Genomic DNA, 15,023 nt, shown 5'->3' with positions numbered 1-15,023 from the left:
ATCTTGAGCATATCTTCTAGGGTGTTAGTTATTCCTGCCAGCTTAGTATCATCTGCAAATTTGATAAGTTCCCCTTCTATTCCCTCATCTAAATCATTTATGAAGATATTGAAGAGTACTGGGCCTAAGACAGAACCTTGTGGTGTCCCACTGCTTACTTCCCTCCATTTTATACAATACAGTACAGCAATTAAGAGGAAGATGGATGAAAAAAATCCAAAATGTATTACAAGAAATTAAACTGAAGGAGAGGAAACTCCAGAATTCACCAGAAGATTGTAACGTACTAAATCAACTAAAATTATTGCAACAACAAAATCTTGACTGCTTTAGATATTGAAAAGAAACCTAAATATATGAAACAACCCTTTTTTGAAAAGGCAAATAAACCAGGGAGATAGTTAGCATACAAACTAAGAAAACAGACAGAAAAGATGATGATAATCAAGCTTCAAGAGGGAATAAGATTGACATGGATAATAAAAACATTCAGACTTTTGGGGAATTATTATACCAATTTATATAAAGAACAAGAAATCTTTCTAGATACTATGGAGGAGTATATAATGACTAAAATCTTCCTAAACTATCTGGAAATTACAAGCAAATTTTGAAAAGACCAATAACAACTTTTGAAATAATAGAAGTAATTAAAAGAGCAATTCATCAACTGTCAATATTTGTCATTACTGTACTATATCCATAGTCTTGTATTTAAAATAATATTCACCAAGTTCAGTCCTGTCTTAAATTAGTAAATCAATATCTACTGATGGCTAGGAGAATGTCAGAACATTCTGCATGCTCCTCAACTCTGGAATATTTGTTCAAAAATTTACAGAATATCATGAACAGCAATGATTATACTCTCTGTCTCCGTATTTTATCTTGTCTGTCACTAAAATCTATAAATTGATTAAAGCCATTTTCAGTATCATTTTCATTAAGATACTTTTTTCACCAGAGGTTACTATTAGAATTTCCTATTTTACTAGAATTATTAAATCTTAAGAGTAATTTACTGCTCCAAACCTTTTCTTTAGTAAGTGTCAGGTGGTATCCACTACCATAAGTTTCCTTGAGGTAGAATGGGGACCCACAGCATTTGAGACCTCCATGTTCCAAGAATGCAATTCTGTCACTTAAGACCTCTGCTTCATCCAAGTGATGTGTAGAAAGGATGATAGTTCTGCCTGAAAAGAACATATAAAAGGGGCAATTACACTACAATTTCCATACAGATACTTGTGGCAGCAAAAAATTCCCAAGTGAAAAATGAATTGCTCAGACTCAAGCGCTCATTGGGTGCAGAGGCCAGGAAAGGATTGTACCTCTCCTTCAAACCAATGGGAGCAATGAAATAACCACTAGCGGTTTTCTTCCTTCTCTCCTGGAGAAGAGCCACTCAGCATATAACAATGGCTGTTTAATCCAATTTTCTTTCTTTTCTTAGAACAATTCAGTAATGCTGGAGATTGTTTATCAGAAATCCCATTTTGAGATCTCCACACATTTTATCATATATCTACAAGTCAATTTATCAGGCTCAACTGCCATCCAATCTTATAGTCATTGACAGCTATGAGCTGCTGGTTCTCTATCTATGGCGATAGACAGTCTTCTCCCTCAGGATAAAGAGCCCTGGTGCTTGGCTACAGCTTGCCTTTTCTGTTTTGATGCCTTTCCTGCTAGAGCCCAGCCAAGCATTTGCATCTCATGGAGCAAGAAAAGGCAAAGTCTGCAGATGCTCTTGGCTTTTCCGACTGCTCTTCTGCAGGAAGGCAGCTTCACAGATCTCTCCTCTTATCAAAGAGAAAGCTTAAAGTTTGAAAGCTTCTCTTAAATGTATGTTTTTGGTTCCATAACTGTAATTATATTAGTAATAGTCATTCAAGCTTAATCTGTTATTCTGTTAATATTATAATAATACTTGTTATTGCTCTGAAAAGCTAGAAGGACAATATACCTGCCCATATTACCTTTTCTGTTCTTTGATATGATTTCCCAAATGCCTCTCCTAGAACAGGGATCAACTCCAGTGGTTGGTTCATCCAAAATTACAACTTTTGAACCTCCCAGTAGAGCAATTGAAATGGATAACTTCCTCTTCATCCCTCCTGATAAAGAGCCTGTCAGCTTGTGACGATGGTTGTATAATCCAGTTTCCTTCAAAATCCTTCAAAACAGCATCCAGAAAGAACATTATTTTGTAAATAAGTAGAAGAAAGAATGATAAATTTTCAGTTAAAAAAATAGAAAAAGAAACTATTAGTTTAAATTACAAGGACATGGATTTTGGTAGCACACCAGGAAAAAGTATCCCAATAGTAGAGTTCAATGATTCAACAAAGGTATTACATTCACAGTTTACTTGTTCACAGTGGGATTTTAACTCTCCTTTCCTGGAGATGTTTGAACAAAAGTTGGACAGGCACTTATCACGATGCTGTAGGGTTAGACACATTACTAAAAATTGGCAGCAATAAAGGACTTCAATGCCCACCAGTGCAGTGGACAAATGCTAGCAAACTCATCATGATATGAGAACATTGTAAGACTTCCATCAAGTGTTTCCCAACTAACTATAAGCTAGATCTTGGTCAACAGAGCAAAAATGTTAGTGGCTTGAAAGTATGTTCCTTGTTTTTAAAAAAGGCTGTTCTACTTCTGTTGTCACTTCTTAGAATATCATATGTGATTGTAGGTGAATAAAGATAAAGGGGGGTTGCAAACATTCACAATCACTTTCCTATATTGACTTGAATATGGAGGTGAAGGCATTGCTTATCAAATCTGCAGAGTGAAAAATAGGATGTAATAGCTAGCATGATAGAAAAAAATATCAAAGCAATCGTGAAGAATTTCCATGCCTTGGGAACTTCCAGATGTATGGACCTCTTGGATTATCAGCAATGGCCATGCTAATGGGGAAATTCTGAGACTGAAGACTAGAATTTGTTATGGCTGGGTTAGACAAATGGGCAGCAAGAAATGAGGATAAGAAAAAGATATTGTATAACATGTAGAAAAGTAAACAAAGAAATGGGATTTGAAAGAGAAAAAAAAGAATGACCTATACAGAAGGTATACGTTGATTTTGGTCATACAGAAAGACTGAATGAGATCTGAACAGCAAAACAAATATATGAAGGAATAGTGAATGTGTTGAAAGGAAATGAAGAATGTGACACTTGTGAGAAAGTTGTGAGACAATAGAATTAATGACTGCTTAAAAACAGAAAGGTTAGGGACTTCCTGTGGCTCCGCTGGTCGTTGAGGACGGTCTTTTTAGACCGCCAGCCCTGGATCGCGTAGAGCTGCTAAGACAGCGAAAATCAGCTGTCTAGCAGCTTGGAAACCTTTCCCTCGGGCGAAGAGGGAAAGGTGAGCGATCGGGTTGAGGTAGAGCACCCCCCCAAAAGCTCCAGGAATGATCCTGGAGGCTTGAAGGGGAGAGCTCCCTTGGCAGCCCGAAGTGCCCCGGATCCAGGACATCTCTGCCTTTGGCTGAGCAAAACACCGCATTCACATCTGTGATCAATAATGAGATTAAATGCATTTTTGACCTAACCAGATAGCGCAATGTCAGGAGGCAAGGTAGATGTAAGTACCAGACATCAACCCCCTGTGTGGATTTTGTTCGAGAAGAAAGGAAATGGTGTCTGAGTATAAAGGGTGTGAAAGTGGAAGACAAAGAGGTGCTTATTAACATTGTTACCGTTTGTAACTTTGCTTATACCTGCTGGATTATACGTTTATATGAAGAAACTATAAAGTGAAAGCTGGAAGGATTATACAACTGATCTGATTTATCTTAAATATCATGTTTATGGAAAGACTCTGACTTTGTTTTAAATTATAAAATTAAAGCAAGATGGCTTCTGTACAAATACAGCCTGCTGTTTTCAAGGAAATTGGAGCGCCGTTAGTTCAGTTATATGAATTACAAGAGGAGCTGAAGGAATTTCTGAAGGCTCAAATTTCTGTTCGGGATAAAAAAATTAAGGAAATTGAGGAGAAAATATTGAAAATTAAAGACTTTGTTGCAGCTGAGGATGAAGAGATACAAGAAGAAATGCTGGCAGCATTTAAGACTTTGATTGAATACACAAAACAATTGGGTGAAAAAGTGGAAGAGATGGATCAAGTTAATTCGAATCTAAAAAGCAAAATAGAGGAATTTCAGACAAAGGCAGAGAATGTAAAGCAGTTGGATGATAGAGTTGAAAAAATTAATCGTTAATTTGGACCTAAAAAATAAAATAGAGGGGCTCCAGATTAAGATGGAGAGAGCAGAAGAAGAGCAGGTTCTATTGCAATATAGAGTTATGGAATCTGCATTGAGAGTAAGAGGTTTGAAAGAAAATAAACGAGAGGACTTGAAAAATATTTTTGCAGAGGCTTTCACACAGTTGATCAGACAGAAACCAATGGACTTGAAATCCAAATTGAAAAAATTTACCGTGTTAATTCATGGGTTGCAAAGCAGAGACATTTGCCAAGAGATGTAGTAATTTATTTTACATCTAGGAAGATTAGGAATGAAATCTCACAAGTTTCTTATAAAAATAAAATTCAAATATTGGGACGAGGTATTGGTACTGAAAGAAATTCCTCTTAAAATGTTAAGAAATAGAAAATAATATGCTTTTTTGGTGGATCAGCTTAGAAATCTCCAGATACAGTATAGATGGAATGTACCAGCTGGATTAACAGTAAACTGTAAGGGAGGGAGATATTGTCTTAATACAATTTCTAAAGCAAGAGATTTTTACACTAAAGTATTGAAGGTTGGAAGTTTGTCATTGTTAGAAGTTATAAGCGATATTTTTGAATAGAAAAAATAGAAAGAAGTTATGGATTGTATGATAAATGGGGTGTAAATTGTTTAGAAAATTATGGTATGGGGAATATGGGGAAGAATATGAGGTAAATGTTAAATTCATACAAGGAAAGATGATGTTTATTATTAAGTATGATGGAAATATAAATATGATGGATCATAAGGTATATTGAGGAATAATTTTTGATATTATAACATTGGAAGATGGGATATTGTTTATTACAGAAGATTGGATTTTAAATCTAATGGACTTAGATGAGAAGATAGAATTATCACCATATTTGAAAGATTATTTTTGAAAGATATATATAATGGAGATTGAAATAACAAAATACTAAATAGCTTTTAAATGAATAGAAGGTAATTGTATTAGTATTAAGATTTTCCTTTTTCTTTTTTTTATGGAAAAGGGGAGTTGAGGTTCAAGAAGAGGGACAGGAGTTTATGTTAATTAGCATATTTTAGTTTATGATTGTTAGATACGATACCCTGTATTTGCTCTGGGAAGTCCGGGGGGGGGTGAGAGAGGATGGGGGAAGGAGGGAGGGAGGGTTAGGGTTGGGGGGAGTGGGGGATGTATGGGGGGAAATTTGTAAAACATTTTCAATAAAAAAAACAAAAAAACCAGAAAGGTTAGATTAAAAGATAAAAAAGGAATATATGTGTCAGATCCCTAAGATCCCCTTTGGGATGCTGCCATTCTGGCATGGAGGGGGCCCTGGATGCTCATTTACAACCTTTTTCCTATTTCTTCTCTTCCTGTCACTTTGATGTACCTGCTTGGGAAAAGGAGGGGGCGGGAACTGCCTGGGGCCATCTGTTTTGTCTCAGCTCTGAAGGAACGGGGAAAGTGGCTCCTGAGAGCAGCTTCTTATCACCTTCTCAGCTTGAGCTCACAACAATTTTGCACCTGTGGACTGGCTCGCATCAGACTGGACATAGGGGAGGGGTTTTCTGCAATGTTTAATCTAACGGTTCTGAGCGGGATCCTGCCTTGCTTTCCTTGCTATCACTTTCTCTCAATAAAAGTTCCTTTTTCTAATAATGCCTATTTCAAGAGTTCTGCTTTCTTGAGGAGAGAGGAGAGCAAGTCCTTACAGTATGAAGTTGTGCCTGGAGATAGTAAAAATAAGAATGGTTTACAGAAATGAAAACTGTGGAGAGATATTGCATAGTGAATGGGGCTAGTGTAGACCAAATTTACTTTTATTTTATTTTATTCTTATGCCTTTGATTTCTTTTCTTTATGGATTCTTAAAAAATAAGAAATCTTATATAATAAGTCTTCGCTTCCTTTCAACACATCCACTATTCCTTCATCTAAATAAATAAATATAACTGAGGACTGAATTTGGGGAAAATGCTTATATACATACATACGTACATACAGTACCTGTCATGCTAAGCCCTTTTGGGATAAGCACTAGTATGTTTTTCATACTACTTATCCCAAAAGGGCTTACCATGACAGGTGTGTATGTACATGCATATGTATGTATGTATATATGTATGTATCGGAGTAGTATACCTTCGCTACCGGTTCACAAATAGGAGTGCACTCGTTTTGCTCGTCTGCATCATCTTCACACATGTGCAGGATCTTCTGCGCATATGCAGAGCATCAAAAATGAGTTGTGATGATGTCCAGGTGGGTGGGCGGAGCCTCCCGCAGCCGCCGCTACCAGTTCGCCCAAACTGGATAGAACTGGCTGAATAGCACCACTGGTATGTATGTATATAAGCATTCTCCCCAAATTTATTTTCCACATGAGAGTGATTAAATAGTGCTACTAAATAATTGCACTATTACATAATTTTTCCAAAAGGAAAAGGAGAAATATCTAACAAACATAAAAGGAAGACTTTTTTATGCTGTTAAAATATTATGACATACCTGTTTATTTCTTCCTGTAACTCTTCTTTGCTCCAGTGGGGCACCTTGATATAGCCATATAAAAGCAGGTGCTCCTTTGTGGTGAGGTAATCAAATAATACATTGTGCTGCATGCAAATTCCCATATTTTTCCTGATGAAATCTTGGTCAGTTCTGATATCTTTGCCATAAACAAATATAGTGCCAGATGAAGCAGGAAACAAACCAGTCAGTATAGATCTATATGGGGGAAGGGGAAGAAAAGTTGAGAAAAATTATCAACATTTTATTCAATAGATGTTAGTATAAACACTGAAGGGGAAAAAGCAGACTAATTCTAAATTGGATGAGGGTAAATCTGAGACTGCCATTAACTCTTTGTAATCACAAATCACTTACTGCTGACTTCCAGTTGATGTCGTGGCAAGATCAGACATGGAAAGCAGGTCTCTGCGTCTCCGTGTCGAGTTCTCCCCGTTGGAGGGCTCCGAAAGAAGCCAAAGCTGCCTTGGAGGGGCAGTGAAGCAAAGAGGGATGCCCTGCAAGGTCTCACAGAATCTCAGCTTTCCTGCCTGACCTGGGGCTTACTTTCCCTCTCAGCCACAATGAGAAAAGACAGCCTAAGATGGCTGTCCCATCAGCTGGGACAGCCAATGACCATCTAAGCTTTGAGCTGGAGTGGACTTTTGTGAACAGTGTGGAACTGGGTGAGAGGATTTTTTTTTTTTACCCAAAAGTTAACCCCAAAGGAGAAATCTAGGATTTACTCAGAACTATCTGTTAAAGCAGTGATCAAACACTTTGAGAAAACTACCAGACCGAAAGGAAAGAATTAAAGAGAGAAAAATCAATTCTTCAAAATCGTAGGAAGTTGGACTCTCAAATTGGGAAGATGTGACATTGGGAAGGCAATTTAAAATACTAGAATTACGGATTTAAAAAATTAACACTGCTTCTATAATTGAATTACAATGTAAAATAATTAAAACCAGATTTTTAGTAATAATATTGAAAATTAACCTGAGAGTGCCATCTGCTGGTGAAAGGAAAATATACAAGCCTGGGAATACCCATTTAAAGGACTGTGAAAATATGTACTGGACTATATACATCTATCCCATGACCACTGGAGATTTAAATGTGGGAACAAGGAAGACACTTAATTAAAATAACCCCTGAATGTTAAATTATATGATTGAATCTATAAAGGTGACTTAAAGAGGCTTGGATAACTCCCTAGACTATGTAAATGGAACTGACTGATTAGTGTATACTTTGAAGGGTAACCTCAGGTTTGAACAAATGGTTCTTAGGCTATTGGCCAAAAGTAGAATTTATTAAAACAAGATAAGATGCAACCTAAGGAAGAAATGAGCGGAAATTTGAATGAGATGGACTGGGTGTTTCAAAGCATAAACGATATGATACAGAAAGAACTTAAAGCAATTATGGAATTAATGGATGGCATAGATCAAAAAATGGAAAATTTTATGCAAAGGACAATGATCAATGACCAAGACTCTCAGGAAAGGAAGGAGCTACTAGAACGAATAGAGGGAAAAACAGAATTGAGGAATCAATGAAAAGAAGATAATGAGGAGTCATCAACAAAATTAATAATGTTTAATGAATCAAATCAGGGGAAAAATGTTTTAAGAGATCTGAAAAGAGAATGGGAGGAGCAAGAAGACACTTGGGGAAGGAAGACAAAGGTCCAGACGGATAATTTCAAAGTTAGACAGTTAGACAGGGATGGGAGAAACACTTAGATTGTCTAGGCAGGATGTAGACACAGATACAGACAGAGATAAAGATTTAAGAGAAGAATATGGGAGGCAAGTTAACAAAAAAATAAGAATTAAAGTATCGGTGTGGACAAGTGATGATGGATAGAAGGCAGATAGGAAAAAGAAGAAAGAAAAAACTTTTTTTTCCTTTTTCTTTCCTTTTTTTATAATGGTGGCAGGAGGAGAAATTAGAACAGAGATAGGAATGTGTTCAATAAGAGATTGAGGGATTACTTGTATATATACCTTTACATGATGAAACCAAAGTTATAATAAAATGGGAAAATTAGAGATTGAATGATGGAATTACTAAGTAAGTTTAAATAATATTGTGATTGGTAAACGTTGAACAATTAAATAACAAAAGAACATATTTTAATATAAACATGTGTATTAATACTAGAATTATATAGATTAGATGAAAGCAAAGGATATGAATAGTTATTTTGTATGTTTAAATAATATCACGATTGGCATTAGAATAGTATATTGAAACATTGAATAATGAAACAATGAAGGATAATATTTTAATATAAATAGATTTGAAGAGTGAAATATGGGAAATGAATAAGAACTAAGTATTAAAAATTAAGGGACACGGTGGCTCAGGGGCTAGGAAGTTGAGTTTGTCGATCGAAAGGTCAGCAGCTCAGCAGTTTGAATTCCTAGTGCTGCCGTGTAACGGGGTGAGCTCCCATTACTTGTCCCAGCTTCTGCCAACCTAGCAGTTTCGAAAGCACGTAAAAATGCAAGTAGAAAAAATAGGGACCACCTTTGGTGGGAAGGTAACAGCGTTCCGTGCGCCTTTGGCGTTGAGTCATGCCAGCCACATGACCAGCGCTGGCTCTTCGGCTTTGAAACAGAGATGAGCACCACTCCCTAGAGTCGGCAACGACTAGCACTTATGTGCGAGGGGAACCTTTACCTTTACCTTATTAAAAATGGGAAACTTAGAGATTAAATAATGGTATTGAGTTTGTTTAAGTAATTTTATGATTTAAGTAATTTTATGATTTGCAATGGAATAATAAAGTGAAATAATGAGTAATAAAATGATGAAATAACGTATTTTAATATAAACAGATATATATATATATATGATTAGTGGAATCATATAGATTGGAAGAATGTAAAGAATATGAATAGAATTAATTTGCATGTTTAAATAATATTGTGATTCGTATTAGAATTGTATATTTAAATATTGAACAATGAAATAATGAAGGATAGTATTGTAATACAATATTGTAATACAAAGGGCTCAGGGGCTAGGATGTTGAGCTTGTCGATCGAAAGGTCGACAGCTCGGCGGTTCGAATCTCTAGCGCTGCCGTGTAACGGGGTGAGCTCCCGTTACTTGTCCCAGCTTCTGACAACCTAGCAGTTTCGAAACCAATAAAAATGCAAGTAGAAAAAATAGGGACCACTTTTGGTGGGAAGGTAACAGCGTTCCGTGTGCCTTTGGCGTTGAGTCATGCTGGCCACATGACCACGGAGACGTCTTTGGACAGCGCTGGCTCTTCGGCTTTGAAACGGAGATGAGCACCGCCTCCTAGAGTTGGCAACGACTAGCACGTATGTGCGAGGGGAACCTTTACCTTTACCTTATTGTAATACAAAGGGAGCGTCTTTTAATATAATGGTGACATGAATAAAAGAAAGAATAAAGACAGAAATAAGAGAAAGGGGGAATATTAGTAGACACATTTTTATAAAATAAGACAAGTGCAGTGATAAGAGGGAGGTTTAGAAACTGAACGGCAGTAGTATTCTGTATGTTTAAACAATATGAAATACTGAAAGATTATAATTTGATATAAATGTGTATTACTACTAGAAATATATAAACTGGATGAATGTGATAACTATGATCAATAATATTATTTTATCTGTACTAAAATGTATGGCACCCAGGTGTCACACTGCTCACACATTGATATGTATATGTCAATGATGGCTAATATTTTCCGGACTGAGTACCCAAAACACGTGCGCATGCGCGCGAATGTGTGCACATGCACGCCTGAACCCCCAAAGTGCAATGAGTGCATGCTCCCTGCACATGCATGGCAGAGACCCGATGTCCAGCTGGCTGGTGGAAAGCATGCACACATGCACGGCAGAGCTGAACTGGGGCAATGGCTCGTGTGCCCACAGAGAGGGTGCTGTGGGCCACCTGTGGCACACATGCCAGAGGTTTGCCATCATGGATATATGTAACATATAACTTGATAAAAAAAATCAAGTCACTCACTGCCAATGACAGCATAAGAACCAAATCCTGGGACTGGGATATATAATCTGTCTACCTGGAATGACCATCTAATGCAGGGGTACCAAACTCGTCTCATCGCAGTGATGTCACGTGACATTTTGGGACTTTTTTCCCCTTCACTAAACTGAGCATGGGCGTGGCCAGTGCGTGACGCAACTGGCCGCAAGTTTGACAACCCTGATCTAGTGGAATAAGGCATTTTCCAGCAGGCCGCAAGTTTGACAACCCTGATCTAGTGGAATAAGGCATTTTTGTCCCTAGCAAATTGGAAAGCAGTTCTACCAGCCTTTGGAGTCAGAAAAGACTGAAATATAATCAATATCAAAACATTCATCCAAAATGGCCCTACTTCTGAGCTCTCTACAATGGGGGAAGAAATGAGGAAAGTCCAGAAATAAGATCAAAAGCTTCAATTAGTTTTCAAAGTAACTCTAATCATGGCGATTGTAGACTGGAACCATTAGATTATAGAATTCAGAAATAACAGGGGAAAACAATTGCTTCCCACCATTCTCAACCCAGCTCTGAAAACAAAAGGATCCTCTGATCCAGGAAATGTACTGGTTCCCAAGCTGGCAGATAACAGGACTCAAGAAACATTAGTGTTGTAATGTAATGTAATGTAATGTTATTAATCAATAAACTTTGTTAGTAATTCTCAGGCATTTTTGTTCTAAGAGAACTTACATTGTGGTAGTTTTTCCAGCTCCATTATGACCCAGCAATGAGGTGATATTTCCTTCATAAAAATTCAGATTGAGATTCTGAACAGCAGCTTTGGATTCATAAATCTTTGTTATGCCTTGGAGAGAAACTCCCACTTTGAGATGAGTGGGTTCAGGTTCAATGTTAGAGGGTAAAGCACTGTGAACATCTAAAAAAAAAAGAAGATGCCAAATTTATAAAGAACCCTATATAGCATCTTCCCTCTGTCCACATCTCTTTCTGCTACTTAACTCATTCAGGGATTCTAGTTGAAATGTCTTGTCAGATTTTATAGAGATTTTGAAAATGCAAGAAGCTGTGTATATACTGTGCATGTTTCTTAATACTACTGAAATCTTGCCCAAACTGCAGGAACTCAACCAGTCAAAAAAGTCACTCAAAGGCACATACACATACTCATGATTTATCTCAAGTATCAATGGTTATTTTCGAGAGTTCCTCTCAATGTTATTTTCTAGAGTTCCTCCTAATGTCTCCTTTCTCGCATGAGTGCTCTCAGCCCCACTTGTGCAAGTATTGCAGGTGCTCTCAGACCCATTCACGCAAGCAGGGGGTGCTTGCGTGCCATGCTCCTACTCCTCCCACAAAACCATGCCCTTCCCCCCTCCCCTCCAGGATACCAACCCAGAAATGTTGGGGAATTCTGCTTTAGAGGATATATATTAGACATCCAGGAAAAGGAGGACAAAAAGATGTTCATGACTTTCACCTGGTAGGCATAGCCTTAAAATCAAATACTGTATGACTTTTTGAATGTTTTGTTTTTTTGAAAAAAAGTTTGACTGTTTCCACAATAGTAGTCATTAAAACTTTTCTGTAGTATGATCTTGTAATCTGTCTGGTTCTTTCTTTCCCTTATCTGTCAATATACAAAGTAACCTAGATTTATTTAACATTTTTAATTTCAACTTTGGTTTTAATTTATTTTTTATGATTGTAAGCTTCCCAGAGAACCTTCTGCTAAGATGGGTGGCCAATCAACTTTATAAATAAATAAATAAATAAATAAATAAATAATTTATTCCTTTGTTCCAGCAATTAGATTCAATCCAGCTCCTTCAAATCTATGATCACTATAGTCTGTAGGTCACAATATTTGAAAAGCATGTTGTCAATTCTATATGATCACTAGCATAAGTTCTTCAAAATAAAGTTTTTGGGGATATTGTGAATGAAAAAACACAATACTGGAAAAGCTAATTTCATGTGCATATAGTCCTAAGTACATTTTTGCAGTTTTTCACTGTGATTTTTATAGTGGATGCCAAGTAATTAAACGGTAGTTAAACCCTTTTCTCCACATTTGACCTCTATTCCAATTGTCTGTGTCCTCCTTTGCCTGTTCAGATATTTGATAATTATACTCTATAGCTGTGATGCCAAACATATCGCACGCATGCCACAGGTGGCACCCGGAGCCATATCTGTGGGCATGTGAGAGTTGCCCTAATGCAGCTCCAGCATGCATGCATGCGCCAGCCAACTAATTTTTGGCCTTCCGGGCCTACTGGAAGTTGGGAAACAGGTTGTTTCCGACCTCAGGGGGGTGGGGAGGACTGTTTTCGTCCTCCCCAGGATCCTAGAAAGCCTCTGGAGCCTGGGGAGAGCAAAATATGGGCCTTCCGGTCCCACTAGAAGTCAAGAAACGGGCCGTTTCCAGCCTCCGGAGGGCCTCGGGGTGTGTAGGGAAGGCTGTTTTCACCCTCTCCAGACTCCAAGAAAGCCTCTGGAGCTTAGAGAGGGCAAAAAACTGGCCTACCAGGCCCACTGTGACATCATGTGCAAAAATCAGGGGGAGCACGTGCATGCGCAGGGGGGCAGGGCACAATGAATTATGGGTGTGGGCATGCACGCAACCTCCCACATACTCCCCCTGCTTTTGGCACGTGATGGCAAAAAGGTTAGCCATCGCTGCCCTATAGACTCTACCTGTGTAAATCAAAGGAGACTGAGATAATTGCACAGACTCCTCATTGTAGAATTTTTTATCCTATCTTGGCAAAGGCGAAACCAACCATTGTTAAATAAATTTTCCAGACCACCCAGATAAATTTTACATTCAGTATCTATTCAGAGACAAAGAGGTCAAAAGTTACATATTCATTTGCAAAATGTTGACATATAGCTACAAGGCCTTGTAACCTCGGGGCTGAAATAATTTTTTAAATAATTTAGGACAAAATTATAGATTTCTTATTATTTTCTACTGGTTCTATCTATTAATTTGTTGTTTATACTTATTTCACTTTAACTGCTCTCTTATCTTAGACAGTAATAAAATTTTCACTATCCAATCTGACAAAATATTTTCTTTATACTTAAAATAAAACATACAAATCTTTTCAGGGAAAGTAGGTTGTTTTCTCAAGAAGAAATTGGTGAAAAGATAGCCTGTTAACTTCTCACTCAACAAAGGAAAATAACCATAGCGCTCAGTCCAGTAAGATGGAAGGAGTGGAAAATACCATGGAGCTGCCATCCCATATTTCCCTGTAACGAGAATAGTGACAAAAACAGGAGAGAGATTGAAAGGCTCTGTAGTAACATTTTGATATTATCTCAACAATACCAGGCCTAAAGAAAGTAATAGATTAGTTTTGTGTGACTTCATCATTTCTAAGTATGAGAATACTGTTCTCTTCCCAAACAATAAACATCCACATTATTTCAATTGAACATTTGACTGCTAAATATTCATGTGAAATCAAAGGCAGGCATTTCTGAATATATCTGAATTGAAATCTATGAAAACAGAGCAGGAAACAGTATGCTGCAGAATTCATTTGAATATTTTCCTGTGTGAGATCATGGACACTTCCAGATAGCAGTTGTTACAACAAGAAGCACCCTGCTTTGAAGAATTAATTCCTTCTATTTCTGTTTAAAAAGCTTCTTCTAACTAAATTCTTCTAGCTAAAAGAATAGCATGGTAGCATTTTTGCAGCTAGGCTGCAATAAACAAATCTTTACAAGTGGGGAAATGGATGGAATGGAGAATAACAGCTCATTTTTTTTCTGGGATTCTTGGGAATAACCAGAAGAATTAAAGTCACATTTATGTCAGTGTTCCAGAAAATGCCCTCTTGCAGAAAAGACTCTGAAGCAAACATCTTTCAAAGTTCTTTTACTAGCATAGATAAACTGGCACAACTGGATAAAATCCGAATCCGGAGATCGGGTTTTTCCACAGTAAGACAACCTCCAAAATCCCCACCCTCCTTGACCTCTCTGCTGATCACATGCTCCAATCACCAACCGTCCCATCTCAAGACATCATTCCGGCCACTTCTTCTCCAGATGTAGGCTCGGCCTGACCTTGACCGGCAAGAAGAATGTTATTATGTCTAATGGGCCCCTCTACCAAATCCCCCCTCTTACTTTCCCACACATGGGAAAGTGGCAGCGCGAAGCCTCCCGCCTAGTATGGCTTCCAAAGCTGACAGTTTGTTGATTAAACTACTTGTTCTCATTTCCCAGATAATTTCAGCAGCCTCTGAACAAGGAAGAACAAAATCTGTT

General features: G+C 37.6%; 1 protein-coding gene across 2 annotated transcripts in view; it reads right to left on the bottom strand.

Annotated features, from left to right (window-relative positions):
• The window catches only part of ABCA12 (ATP binding cassette subfamily A member 12), a 393,723-nt gene that overhangs the window by 96,708 nt on the left and 281,992 nt on the right, over positions 1 to 15,023 (bottom strand). For both annotated transcript variants that reach the window (XM_058185940.1, XM_058185931.1), the window contains 5 exons: positions 13,839 to 13,994; positions 11,466 to 11,652; positions 6,738 to 6,956; positions 1,980 to 2,176; positions 1,033 to 1,193 (listed from right to left, as the gene is read on the bottom strand). In XM_058185940.1, coding sequence (XP_058041923.1) covers positions 1,033 to 1,193; positions 1,980 to 2,176; positions 6,738 to 6,956; positions 11,466 to 11,652; positions 13,839 to 13,994 — 920 coding nt within the window. The remainder of the gene's footprint in view (positions 1 to 1,032; positions 1,194 to 1,979; positions 2,177 to 6,737; positions 6,957 to 11,465; positions 11,653 to 13,838; positions 13,995 to 15,023) is intronic.

Source organism: Ahaetulla prasina, chromosome 1 (genome assembly GCF_028640845.1).
Source record: "Ahaetulla prasina isolate Xishuangbanna chromosome 1, ASM2864084v1, whole genome shotgun sequence".
NCBI classification, from domain to species: Eukaryota; Metazoa; Chordata; class Lepidosauria; order Squamata; family Colubridae; genus Ahaetulla; species Ahaetulla prasina.
The sequence above is the reverse complement of the archived record's forward strand: the minus strand, read 5'-3'. Positions and strand labels throughout refer to the sequence as shown.